This window comes from Astatotilapia calliptera, chromosome 6 (assembly GCF_964374335.1).
Source record: "Astatotilapia calliptera chromosome 6, fAstCal68.1, whole genome shotgun sequence".
In the NCBI taxonomy this organism is placed as follows: Eukaryota; Metazoa; Chordata; class Actinopteri; order Cichliformes; family Cichlidae; genus Astatotilapia; species Astatotilapia calliptera.
In genome coordinates this window covers 21641880-21655559 of record NC_137427.1, presented here as the reverse complement: position 1 = coordinate 21655559, position 13680 = coordinate 21641880, and the positions used below count along the sequence as shown (strand labels likewise).

The 13680-nt window shown below is 40.4% G+C and overlaps 1 protein-coding gene and 1 long non-coding RNA gene across 2 annotated transcripts in view; one reads left to right on the top strand and one right to left on the bottom strand.

Moving 5' to 3' along the window:
• The window catches only part of ugt8 (UDP glycosyltransferase 8), a 22382-nt gene extending 14542 nt beyond the window's left edge, over positions 1–7840 (bottom strand). The window contains exons 1-2 of the mRNA XM_026171075.2: positions 7660–7840; positions 2332–3164 (exon numbers count right to left, since the gene is read on the bottom strand). Of these exons, the coding sequence (XP_026026860.1) occupies positions 2332–3162 (831 nt within the window). The 5' untranslated portion in view covers positions 3163–3164; positions 7660–7840. The remainder of the gene's footprint in view (positions 1–2331; positions 3165–7659) is intronic.
• LOC113024213 (uncharacterized) lies at positions 7806–13680 on the top strand. The gene is made up of 2 exons (XR_003272638.2): positions 7806–7940; positions 11720–13680. It is a non-coding gene; the product is annotated as an uncharacterized LOC113024213 (long non-coding RNA).

The following is a 13680-nucleotide window of genomic DNA, read 5'->3' as shown; positions in this document are numbered from 1 at the left end:
TAAAAAACGAGGAGTCGTCCATGAGCAAACCTGCAACATGGAACACTCTGCCATGTGGTGCTGTTTTTTGGGGGGTGTTTTTCTTTTTTTAGTAACAGCCTGCCATTACTTGGACTACAGTGCTTCTCAACAGGCACTTGAAAGAAGAAATCATGACAAACAGTCATTTGAGTTTGGGTTTGCTAGGGTTGGATGACTGGACTAATCTATGTTGGCTGTTTGCAGTTGTTTTTTTGTCTGTGATTGTTGTCATTTTATTTTGCTAATTTAGTTGTCTGAGAATTTCAGTTGGTAGGTAATTAATTTTAAAAAGATGTGAAGTCTCCTTTTAGGTTGTGTTGAGCTAGAGCTGAGAGTTGACAGTTATTGAGATTCTTAGCAATATTATAAGGAAAAGTCATACAAGAAGACCTTAAATGTCAACAAGTCTGTGTACTTTAGCATCATATGTTATGCCCAGCTTTTTATTAATTTACAGGCATTTACACATCTCTAAAAATATATTTGCTCTTACAGGTTGTTGAAAGGACAACAGGCAGTTGGATATTAACCCAACCCTGGGGCGTGTCCTGATGTGCACTTAAGAAACCATTAGTTTGTCCAATAGTAAAATATATTTTTGTAAAAGTGAGGATGGACTGACTAACAGTGGTTAGGGACCGATCAGGGAGCAGCCATGTTGGAGAGACAGGATTGCCGGACAAGTAGGGAGAGAGGGAGGCTAACGGTCCAGCTGCAGGAGCTAAGGCTGCCCTGGCACAGAGCAGCTTCACGGGCACACTGGGCTCTGTGTCCCAGCAGCATACCCCCTACTGTCCCTACAACACGGCCTTAGTGACCCCATAAAAGAGTCTCAGTGTCCCCAGAGTTAGGGTTAGAACAATGACCTCGTTCTCCCTCCACTTCCATTATAACCCTCCACACAACACTGCACAATACTCCCTATTGGCTGGTGTGGCATTCCTAAAACCCTCCGCAGCAGATACCGACAGCCCGCGCTCGCAATGTCCAAACGCTGGACTAACCCCCCCATCACTACCCGCCTCTCCTCAACACCCTTCCCCCTTTTGCTCAAAATCTGCCGTGTACATTGAACCTAAACCAATCATCACACCAGACTTTTCTAGAAAGGGTCACTTTGTAGCACATTGTGATTAGAAAATATCACAAGTGATAAAAAACAATAGATAATGGAAACTAGCTAGTGTGAATAACAGCAAACTGTGAAGACATAAAGACGAAGTCGTTTCAAGAGATAAAAGTGCAGAAAAACAATTCATTAACTAGAGATGTGTGAATTTGATTAAAATTCAAGAGGAACGTTGCAGCCAAGCTTTTGCAAGTTCCCAAAGGGTTGTTTTTCAACAAGTGGTTAATTACTCGGCAACTATTTTGGAAAAAAAAAAAAAGCCAACATTTTATTGGCTCCAAATTCTCGTGTGACGATTTCATTTTTATCTTATGACTGGCTATAAGAAACATGGATTAGCCATTATTTTCTACTTAATGATACTACAGTTTAACAGATTAGGGCCTTTTCTGAAAAAGGGCTGCGTCTTTGATTAACTCTGAATAATTCAGTGACAAAAGAGAAACAGTTTGCAGAATGGATTTAGGCTAAAGAATGGAAAAAAATAAGGAGTATGTCCTTTCTCATGCCTTTATAATACCTCTCATAACTCTTCAGGGTTCTCAAACACAGACCACACCCATAACAAAATTTACTGTATTAATCTAATTATACTAATATACTAATATTAGTATAATACTTAGAAAAACAATGCAGCTTCCCATTCTGACCAATAAAGACACATATTTGCATAATGACCTGTTTCAACTCTGTTCCCATGAGCCAGCTGTACTACAGTGCTTCTGTCACCAGTGCATAAGAGCGCTCATTTTATGCTCAGGCTCCTATAGAGGCCTCTGTGAGCACTAGATGCAGATGCATTCATGAAATGTAGGCTCCATTGTTCAGATCTTGAAATGAATGAGCCTATCTCAAATACAAGTTTAGCATTGGGCCTGAGTACAAGAGAATAGGACATGTAAAGGCGTGAGGTGACACACCTGAAAATTTGAATGCAATAATTGTTGGATTTTTAACATTTGCTGCTTTCTTATGATACTGTCAGCAGTGTTTCATATGAAGGATAAGGACTGATTCAAGACTATGGTCACATTTGTATCAATGTATCAAAATACCTTGCTGTGCGAGCTGTTTAAATGCTGCATTAGCCAAAAGGAGACTGCACAAGTTCTCTTGGACATGACAAAATAGAACAACCCTCATAATAAGCTCGTCAGCTTTGTGTCCCTTTTGGTACCGACCTGTGGCAGTGGGCTGGGAGGCTTGGTGAGGATGCCACCTATGTACACCACATGTGGAAGGGTGGGTCTGGGGAATTCCAGAGCCATGTCAGTGCACAGCATCCACAGCCGGCTTCCCTGCACCAAGTCAGCCATGGCCACTTGAGGCTTTACTCCGTGTTTCTTCATAATCCGGTCATACTTGGGCAGTGCGATGTAATGGACTCCAAAGCGCTGTACGAGGTAAACAGCTGTGTTTGCAATCCTCTGCATCAAGGACATGCGGTCGGTCAGCAGCGAGTTGAATTCCGGTACGTATGATAACGGGGCCGGGGCTCCAACCTCTGCAGGGTACCACAGGCCGGTGCTGAAAACAGCATATTGCACACCCAGGATATGAGCAATCACAAAACCGCACATTTCATTGGGGTCCACTAGCAGCAGGTCAAACTTGGCCTCTTTCAGCCGATTCATTACTTCAGTATTGCCAACGACAGCATCGCAGTTCTGAGAGTAGTGGTCAAGAATGTCAAACAGTTCGAGAAATGTCAGGCGGCCTGAGAAGATGTTGGTGACTTTGGATTGGAGAAAATTGTCAGCTGTGGTGCTGTTAAAGATCCCTTGATAGCGCTGTAAATGGTAGTGAGGAGAGGGCGGGACCTCACGACCCTCTGAAACTAGAAAATGGGTCTCGTGGCCCTCCTTGTGTAGAGCTGTTGCCAGCGTTTTGAAGATGTAGAGGTGCGATTCAAACATGATGGGTGGGACCACAATCACTTTAGCGGCTCTTGTCGTACTGGGACTCCATGTGAGGAGGCCCAGGAGGAGTAGGAGTGATGAGGGTAGTAGCATGGCTGAAACAATAATAATAATAAAAAGAGCAATATTAGGATTACAGCTGCAAAATACACAGTACAGACATTCCAATGCAATATTATAATACAGATACAGATCACCGTTTATCCAAAAGCAATGCATCATAAAACTTTGTTTACTAGGAGTTACTTGTCTGTGTGCTTTGCACCTTCAAGGAGGAGGCTGATGGAAAATTACTAATCAGACGAGTTTATTTAGTTGAGATAAACCTTTATCTCTATCAGCAGAGCATGATTCAGAGAGTTGAAAGTCTTATTTCCTGTTCATTGAACTTCAAGCCTGGAAATGAATTCTGCTGTATAAATTTTCTTTCAGTTCTCTCATACATACAAATCCATATGAAGAAATTACAAGGTCTCAGCTTTCATTTTTCTGGCATCAAAACATTACATTTCCTTATCAACTTCTTCTTTCTTCTGACGTACTTCGATTCCACCGCTCCATTTCTAATCACCCTGTGCGCAACTGTCGCTGACATGGTGTGGGTAGCACCAACGTCATTCTGAACCTCCAGCCGCCCTATTCACAAATACAAACACAAAGAACTATTATTGAGCCTCCATTTCATAGCCTGTGCCCTATATGCCTACACCCATTCTCTTGCTCTCTCTCTCGGCCCCTCTCATTTGGATTAATGATTAACAGTGAAAGCCTTTTTATGGAGGGTCGTCCACTACGCGGGTTACATTTATCTACAGTGCCTAACCCATAAGTTGCTACAGTTAGCTGTGTGGTGATGACATCCAACGGAAATGTATGGGTGCTATTTAAATACCTATAGATGAATATAGAAAGTTGAAAGGCTTCCAGACCAACATACAAGGGTGAGCCATTTATGATATCCTCTCTGCCCCACAATACATCTCCTACATTTTGTTTTGTCATGGCACAAGTAATATCTCCCGATTGTATTACAATTGCACCTGTTGATTCTGCTCGCCTTATAGCATTCAATCATAATAGGAAGACACTTGTTTAATCACAATATGGAGTTTCTCTCTTCAAGGCAAGGTATGAAGAGGACTAAAGGATGTCACCATTTTGCATTAAAATAGCCTCAGCATGTTGTTACAGACACTTCTCAGCACAGACTGTTGATGGTAACTATAGAAACCAGCCAATGTCTACTGAGGACTAAGATGCGTCATGACTTAGGTTACCAACAATGGAGTCTGGTTACCGTGTGTGCAGGGACAGCTGAGGAAGTGATCTGGATTCAGAGAATTGAAGGATATAATATTATGGGATTATATGGATGGAGACAAAATGAGATGGGGAAGATTAGAGCAAACCTTGGGAAGACAGCTATTGTAGTTTGTAAGATAATAGTCAGCAGGGGAATGCTGGGAGATAAATCAGTGTAATGTTGATACTTTTGATATTGTGCGATTCATCTTACGAGCTAAGCCGCTGTTAAAATATACAAAGGTAATCAGACAAATGTGATGTAGGCAGTAATGGCTGCATTTTCCAAATCTACAATTAACGTCTTAGTCTGCCCATGCAGGATACTGATTTCCTTTAGATTTACATGATAATTAACAATGATTAATAAACTATTAAGCTTAACGAGATAAACTTTGTACAGTGTTTAACAAGTTTATTAGTCCACCACCCAATGTAAGGCTTATGCCACAGCTGCTCTAAATTAACAGTATTGGTCATTTAAAGAAAAATCTAAATTTAATGTATCTGCAACAGTTAATCTTCCACAACGCACCACCTCTTTAATCAAAAAGATAGAGACTCCGTTTTTTGTTTTGATGAAGATGCTAAATTACAGTTATTTAACAGGAAAAAAATGGTTTCAGTCGTTGAATATGATGCATGATCAATATCTGACAGCTCAGACATACAAAATATTTCTTAAAACAAAAAAAAACTAAGCATAACAACTCTTCTGCACAATAATTTGTATTTTTTTTTATTCAAAATCAACACAAAAGTAACTGAGAAAGAAAGTATTTAATAGTTTTTGAGGGGGGGACTTTAACTATGTGATTATCTTAAAATTAGTCTTCCATTCAGGTTCCCTGTTTTGTAGCATTTTCTGCACACATAATCTCTTATGCATTACTAAAAATCAAACCAAGTATAGTTTTGGCAGGAAGCACTTTTATCCAATCAGTGCCACAATGTGGTAATTATACCGTGATTAACACTCTCTAATGCAGACTAACGTTTTCGGGATGTAACACAGCAGGAGGCCCCTTGCTGTTTCCACAGTGGGGGCTCATTAGTTCAATTCACCCTGGTGAGAGCGGAGAAGTGACGTCCAAGAGCTGATATTAAGTCAAACACAAGTCAGCCTTTAGCTATTTATTTTTGGCTCATATCTCTCAAGTGAAGCAAGATAAACTGGTCTTAGGTTTATTTGCTGCAAAAAAAAAAAAAAGAACCCAGCTGAGGACCTTGAAGGGCAAGACTGGCTAGCCTGAGGTAATAACGCTTGAATTTTAGAAAAATCAAAGAAAAAACAATCTAAAAGATTAAATGGGTTCAGACATCCAGATGATGGTAGCTTTGAAGTCCTATTGCTCGGCTAGCTGGTGACTACTGGCGGAAGACGGCTTCGTAACCTGCTGAAAGGTGTGATGCAATCCTTTTCTTTTAAATCATGCCCGAGGTTAAACCCTCATAATGAAATTTGACATAGCAACACGTATCTGGGCCTAGTGGCTGCATACAAGTGTCATCAGCAAAAAAAATGCAAGTGCACATATGTGTGAAAAGTTATAACAGGTCGAGTATATAAAAGGTTAGTTGAAATTCTGTGATATCTGGAAACAATACTTTGTACTGTTAACTCTAAGATGGAAGGTGATGCAAGAGCACTTCACAGATAAGTAAAGGTCAAGAGCCTTTAGATCTGCTCAGGGACAACGTGTTCTCCACTGACAAAGGGAAAAATCACAGCTTTTTGTCCAGTATAAGGTATTTTCCCCTCACCTTTACCTTGATTCTGAACACGCGACTACCCTTACTGCTCCCTCCCTTTCATCATGATTATGGCACTGCTACACGAGAACAGGTCAGACAGGCTCCGTCTTTTAAAACATTATGTCAGCAAATAAACAAAGACAGAGCGAATGAGTTTACAGTGATGGTATCTCATTAATGTGAACTACAGATAAGGAAGCACCAATCAATGTGGTCAGACATGGTCTGTCTTTTTCAAGAGATAAACATTGTGTCAGGAAATAAAGAAGGATAAAATAAAAAGGAGACTGGGATAAAGCCAATGTGTTCCAGCAACCGAGGTGAACCAGAAATAAGAAAGAAGTGATGAATGTGATAGTGATGGTATTAAATTCCCCTATTTGCTTAAAAATATTATCAATGGGGAAACAAAATAGGATTGGCCCTAAGTAAGTGGGAACACAGTTTGTTAAGTAAGGCAGGCTGTCACAGTCTAGGAGGGATATCCTTTTATCCCTTATAATAAGGGTAAGATTTGAGCAAAGGCACACGTCATAACACAAACCAACAGTCTGACTGTTAAATCAATACCGCAAAGAATTTCTGAGGACGAAATTCCTCCCAATCGAAATTCAAGTTGGACTTACTTTGGTCTGTTTAGCAGTGACTGTCACACACGCACGAGTGACATAACTACCTCTGGCCTGACAGAGACTGAGCAGTCAAGAAAAAGAAAAATGTCAGGTGATCACTTTGCGTCGGAGGAACAGGACTGGCTTAACAGGTGCTCTGATGTTGACCCTCCCACAAGGAAAAAAAAAGTCACAGAGAATCGCCGTCTTTACGCCTGGTATTGAAATACCTTAGCTTAAGGTCATATAAGACAGTCCACTGGACACGTGATATTAAACTGTAAACTCTAAACATCTGTAATGGAACGTAAAAGTCCGGCCAACAGATTTGATATCATGTGTGATAAGTAAGCTAACTAAAAAAAAACCCCAAAAAAAACCAAACACCAATGTAGTAGTGGTCGTGTTTGCCTATTTCTACAGGTCTTTATATGTTTTATAGCTCTCTCTATATATATATCGATCATAGCTTAAGTCATGGGTGAAAAGGTTAATCCTTCAAGTCAAGAAGGGCAAAAATCCAGGGACCAAAAATTATATTTTTATGAGGAAAAATGTATGAATAAAGCTGCGCACGCACACACACACATATATATATATATCCAACTCTGCAAAATGGATCAGCTTTTAAATTTAAGGAAAAAATGCGAAACAATGATTCTCGGCTAAAGAAAGATATTTTCGGCGTGGATATTTCGCAAGGGACGTGAACACAGCATAAGATAGCAACCTGACTACACCTGCACCTCGAGGGGGATGGGGACAGCCGGCTGAGCTTTAAAAGAAAAGGTAAGAAAGTAGCCTGTAACCTGTCATCTTCATCAATATCAGCCACCTGTATGAAAAAATAAAACTGCCAAGTTTTATGGGCGAACCAGGTAAAAGCACCTGTTGACTAAAAGTTCGCCTGGGTTGGCCTTACCTGGGGACTTCAGTGTAGTTCGGGAGAAATTAAAGGTGAAACTGCAGCAGTCTCGATTTTCCTGAAGAGAATTTTACGCGTCGTGTAGAAACAACGCAAAAGGTAGTCAGTAAAACACGTCCCCCGGCAACCGAGAAGGAGCGGAGGGAGCATTAAACTCAGAGTCCCACACAGGAGTGGCCGAAAGGCGGGGCTATCTGTGTTGCAGGATGGAAGTGAAGGGAGTGGCAGAAAGAAGGGAAAAAACACGACGGAGCGGTGGAGTATAACAGCCCATACAGGTAAGCCTACATACTAGGTGACTCAGTTTGTGTTGACACAATCGTTTTGGGTTTTTGTATTGTTTTTTTTGGGGTTTTTTTTAAATGAGCGTAGCGATCGAAGGTAAGGTAGAAAAGGAGGCGCCATGTTAAGTCTTTTAAATTCAAATCGATTAAATCAAGCAGAAAATTAAATTATATTCACTTTTATTTACTGTTATTTGTAGCCACAATCAGTAAGTTTGGACTTGTGTAATGACCGGATATTATGAGGTCTCGTAGTATCACTTCATAAGGCACCCTTTACAAAAGATTTCTTTATTTCTCTCACCTTTTATGTGGGTGTGCTTCTAATTAGTTCCTGATGGTGCCGGTGTTCAACACTCGGCCCACCGAAACTCATAAACGCTTCTAAATGTTGGGTGTGAACAACTTCAATACGCCGTCTGTTCCACCGCTTTGTAAGTTTGTTTTAACAGTAAGAAGAATTATAATGGATAATCAAACGATATCAGCTGATGACAGTGTGAATAAAATATATATTTTCCCAGATCATCTATTTACAGGAATACAGCACTATATGCACACTATACCCGATATTAGCTGCTTTGCTGTTATTGCTTTTGGGAAAGTGGGCTTGCTTAACTCCCCACCTACAAAAAGGTATGAATAAGGGAGAGATTCTTATCAGACAGCAAAGAGGTAGGAATAAAGAATTTAAAGGGGGGTGATTGCAATAAATGCTGACGGTGTAAGTTGTAACTGGTGTTACACAAAGAAGCAGGTCTGTTTACACAGCAAGCACAGAAATATAGGTGGGAATGCAACGTAATTTGGATGGTGGGGTTGAGGGATACTGGAGAGCAGGACCATAATGTGTGTTGCTAAAGACAAATGGATGGTTCTTCTCTAACTCACAGTGATCCATTTGTTTATAGCCTGCCCTCCACACAAAGACACCCCCCCCCCCCCCCTACATTCAGTGCCCTCTCCATCCCATTTCCTCAGCTATGCCCTGAGTCATCACAATATGCAATTCAGCTACTGGCTGCTGGGCCTGAGCATCCACTCAGTCCGCCAATCCAAAGGGGGGCCTGTATGTGGATTTACAGCGTATGCAACCATGTACTTGTTATTTGTCTGTGAGCTGGCCTTCAGCCTTCACTCTCCCATCATTATATGTCTCTATCCTACTCTACCCCTGGACACTATTTCTCTCTGTTTCACTCTCTCTTTTCCACCCCCCTCACTCTTCCGATGCTATTGTCTTTCTCCCCCACCCCCCAGATATCAGGTGCGTTACCTGAGCCCCATATCAATAGTTAATCACCCTGGGACACTCAATCTACAGCTCGCTGGCGAGGTCTCCCATTGAGAGTGGCGGCATTCGTGGTGTGCATCTTCATCTGTGTTTGAGAACAGAAAGCCTGCAAAGACTTTTATATTGTAACAGAAGCTGCTGTGTGTGCTGGGAAGGAGAATGGGCAAGGAAACAAGAAAAATAGAAGAGAGCTAGAGAGATCAGTAAAAGAAGTGTAGACACAGAGGGAATGGGGTAATAAAAATCACACTGCACATGTGTGCATGTACCGGAGATTAGCAAATCTGACAAATAAGTGCTTGTGTGGAATTTTAGTTTGCGCTTCTTTGTGTATTCAGGGAATATAAAACTGACATGGTCGGGGAGCAGTCCTCATCAAAAAAATGACTGGGGGGTAGTTGGAGGACAACGAATGCTGAAATGTTTGATTCATTTGTGTTTGTCTTGTAAACTGGACCAAAATAAAAAAATTTAAATGGGGCACTGTGCTTCATGTCCTGTGCTATCCCCTAGTGGAGAAACAATAGTATTACAATTTAGTGTGAAGCTGCCTGTGCTAACATGTTTAAAATAAAGGTGTGTTTTTGAAACAAGGGCACTGATGACCTTTTAAAGAAAGTTCCCATTTCAATTCCTGTAATTAAAATGGATAGAATCACCTTTATTGTCATAGTACATGTACAACGAAATTGTGGGTGCACCACACCAACTGTGCTGGAATAAAATATAAGTAGTAGACAGCAGGAATAAAGAGCAAACAAGTGAAACGTGCAAAAATAAGAGAAAGGAACACATTAGAGAACAAATTGCAAAGTGGTTGGAATTACTGCAAAGAAAGGACTTGGTCTGAACAGAGTCCGTGTGTGAGTGGCCTGAGTGATGAGCGTTACTCAGTCCATGATACTCAGTTCAGATTAGTGAGGTGGGTGGTCATCAGTGGGGTGTAGGGGGATAGTGTTTATTAACAGTCCAAATGGGCCCACGAAAGGAAGCTGTTTGTGAGTCTGGAGGTGTGGGACCTAACTGACCCAGAGGGCAGCAGGTCAAACAGGTGGTCATTTGTGATGGCCCAGGTTTTCCTGAGACAAGAGGATCAGGCGATGGCCTCTAGGAGTGGCAGAGGGCAGCCAATTATTTTTCTGGGCAGCGTTAATTACCCTCTGCACAGCCTTCCCCGTTCACAGTTGTGGCCCCTGCGTACCAAACACCCAGGCAGAGTGCGCTCTCCACTGAGGAGTGATAGAAGGCCAGCAGTAGCTTCTGGTCCAGGTTATTTCTTCTCAGGACATGGAGGAAGTGCATCCACTGCTGGGCCTTCTTTACTAGGGCGACGGTGTTGTGGCTCCAGGTCAGACCGGCAAAGCTATGGGTGCCCAGATGGATGGATGGGATGTTGACCAGTTACTCATTTCATTAGACAGGCTGGCTTTGTAAGAAGCTGAATAAACCAAGGAATAATTTAATCGGGTACAACAGAATCTTTGTGACAATTTTCAAAGCTAAAAGTAATGATGTCGCATTTGAGTGCAGCTCATTGTAAAGTATGAAAATTGTAAGGTATGAAAATGGTGGCTGGCAAAACATTAGAAACATTAGAAACCTGCTAATGTTTCTAAGTCGTTTCAACAAGACTCCTTTAAATGTGAGCAGAGCTGCATATTAAAACTGGGTAACAGTTGTTTTTGTTGCAGGGTAACCAATGAATTGCATTGTACTAGAGGTGCAGCCAGTTCATTGGTTACAAATGGGTCAAATTTAAATGTTTTGCAGGATTCTGCTGTAATACAATCATATATATTTTGAAGAATGAAAAGAATTATGACCAGAAAGGCTGTTCTTATGAAGACCGTCACTATGTTCTACTCGAAGTATATTTCAGTAACTGATTAGCTGATTCCAGGTGATTAGTTGGCTTACACCTCTTTTTTTGATGTCATGTAATATGTAATGATCACCACAAGGGGGAGAACAAACACCATGACCAAAAAGCCTGTATTAATCTCTGTAAGTTGGCCACTAAGTGATAAATGAATCAGCCTTTCTGTCAGCAACCTTTCTCCTTTACATTTTAAAGCTTATTTCTCACGCTAAGTAGGAATACATACACATATACCTGTCTTTTCTTTACATTTTGCTTCCAAGGAACCAGACTTTCTTATCCCATGATTAAGACCAAGTGGTATTGCGCAATAGTTCTGAGAGTTTTCCTTTGCACATTGGCCATTTAAAAAAAAAAAAAAATCAAATCATTTTCAGTCCAGTCTATTTTTAGAAGAAAGGTTGCTTTGGGAGGGGGGATTGTTCTTGTTTAGCAGAGAACGAATTCAAAACCAGTTCTCTGCCTTAGGTTACATAATCTGTTCCAATTTCTTTAATTTGACAGTTTAACAGGTATAAAATGGTACTTTTGCAACAACACAATGATTTCCAAACTTTCCAAGTTAACTGACAACCTGGCATATCTCACCATGATGCGCAGTGTGGTGTTCAAGTAAATTTGAAGAACCTGGAGGACAAAAGTGGAGGACAAAAGTGGAGGACAAAAGAAGAAGTGGAAGGTAAAGGAGGTACAGGAGAGAGATACAACAGTAAGTGTTTACAGCCATCTGTGAAACATGGTGGAGTCTCTGCCATGAATTGGAGCGGTTGGGAATCATGTAAAAATGAATGGAAATATAAATGCAGACAAGCAGCATCAGATTTTAACCACCATGCAATACCATTGAGAAAGCAACCAACTGGTAACATCATCCACTTTTTTTTTTCTGCTAGAAAAACACAAAATAAAACACTATCAGTCATGGAATGGCCTCCCCAGAGCCTGGATTGCTACATTATTACAGCACGGGATCATCTTGACAGAAAATAAAACAAACAGCAGTCAGGATCCAAAAAAGAGCTTTGTAGGAACTCTGTTTTTGCCTTTTATGTATCTATAGTTTCAGGCATGTTTGCATGTTCATACTATAATGACTGTAGCTTCTGTTTGTATGTTCCTCCTAGAGGAAGAGTTCTTCCTCCTAGACAAGTGCATCAATCTTGACGAAATTTTGCAAAAACATTGCCTAGGGTACTGTTAATGCAACATCTATGTAAATATTTTATACAAACTGTCGTATATAATTGTACATGTGATGGCTCAGTTTAACTAAATAATAACCTTACAAGGCATTCACTGTGTGCTACGCACAGGTCTTTGTATTTATAAAAAATGCAATTTTTTTATACATCCAAGTTTACTGTGACTTATGTCATTTTTAGATCAGCGATCTCCTGTCAAATCTCCCAACTTGAAAACTGAGTGGACCGATAGTGGGACAGGGATGCAATAGTATATGGAAACACTGCAGGTGGATTCACTTGATTCATTTGGATAGTCAAAAAAGTGTGTTTCATTATGTCATTCATGTCCCATACGACTGAATATAAGCGACAAAGTGAGAGATGCTGAATTTTGTCCTTTGTAAGTCATGGATGTTAAACGATTACCTTGTCAGATAGTCATTCAATCATTTTAATGTGAGTCACAGAAATACAGCAGACAAGCACCCATAATTTTTTTTAATATCCCTAACGTTGTTCTTTCTGTCTCCTCCTCAGTTTTCTCTCTTCCTCTTTCTAATGCTAGCACAGTAGCTCTGCAATCAGCCTTCTCAGCGATCAGCATTTTGTTTTCGTCCACCTTATCTCCTGTTTGCAGTTCCCTCTCTGTCATTATTATGCTATTAGTTTTTTATCCTGGGGCTAAAACATTGACCTTGAAGTCACTGCTATGCTCAAAACATGGTTTCCAAGATAGCTTTTTCCTCACCCCACATCTGAGAGTTGTCCCTATATCTTTCTCTCTCAATACATGAACACACACACACACACACACACACACACACACGTACATATACAGTTCCAGTTTAAATTCACTGTATATACTTGCGAAGACTAAGTTATGCACATTCATTTGGATCCAGTTCTAAACTCTGCTCATAAACACGACATCACTGTTTCCTTTTTGAATAAATGGCATAAGAGTGTCGCAGAACTAAAAACCCATTTGTTTTATTACACTGAAGCAAGAAAGGAGATTGTGTGGAATCCAATTAAAGATTTCAGCACACCTGAGTCTCACTCACGACCTTTTTATTTTCCTGTCCTGTCATGGTGGAAGAAGACCGAGGGAGAGTGTTATTTTTATATCATTGTATTATTTCAATCATAATGCTTTCATTCTTTTCAATCGTCATTCAAAGAAGATGAGATGCTGCGTAAAATGTAAATAACAACATTATTGTTTTAAATATTTATGTTGTATTTTTAAGTTAAACTTGTGCAAAAACATCAAATGTTAAAGATTCAGAGAATCCAGAGAAATCTTTGTTTGTAATAGTGCAATAATGCTGTTATTAATGACTTTAACCCACACTGCAATAATAAAGCTAAAGCAGT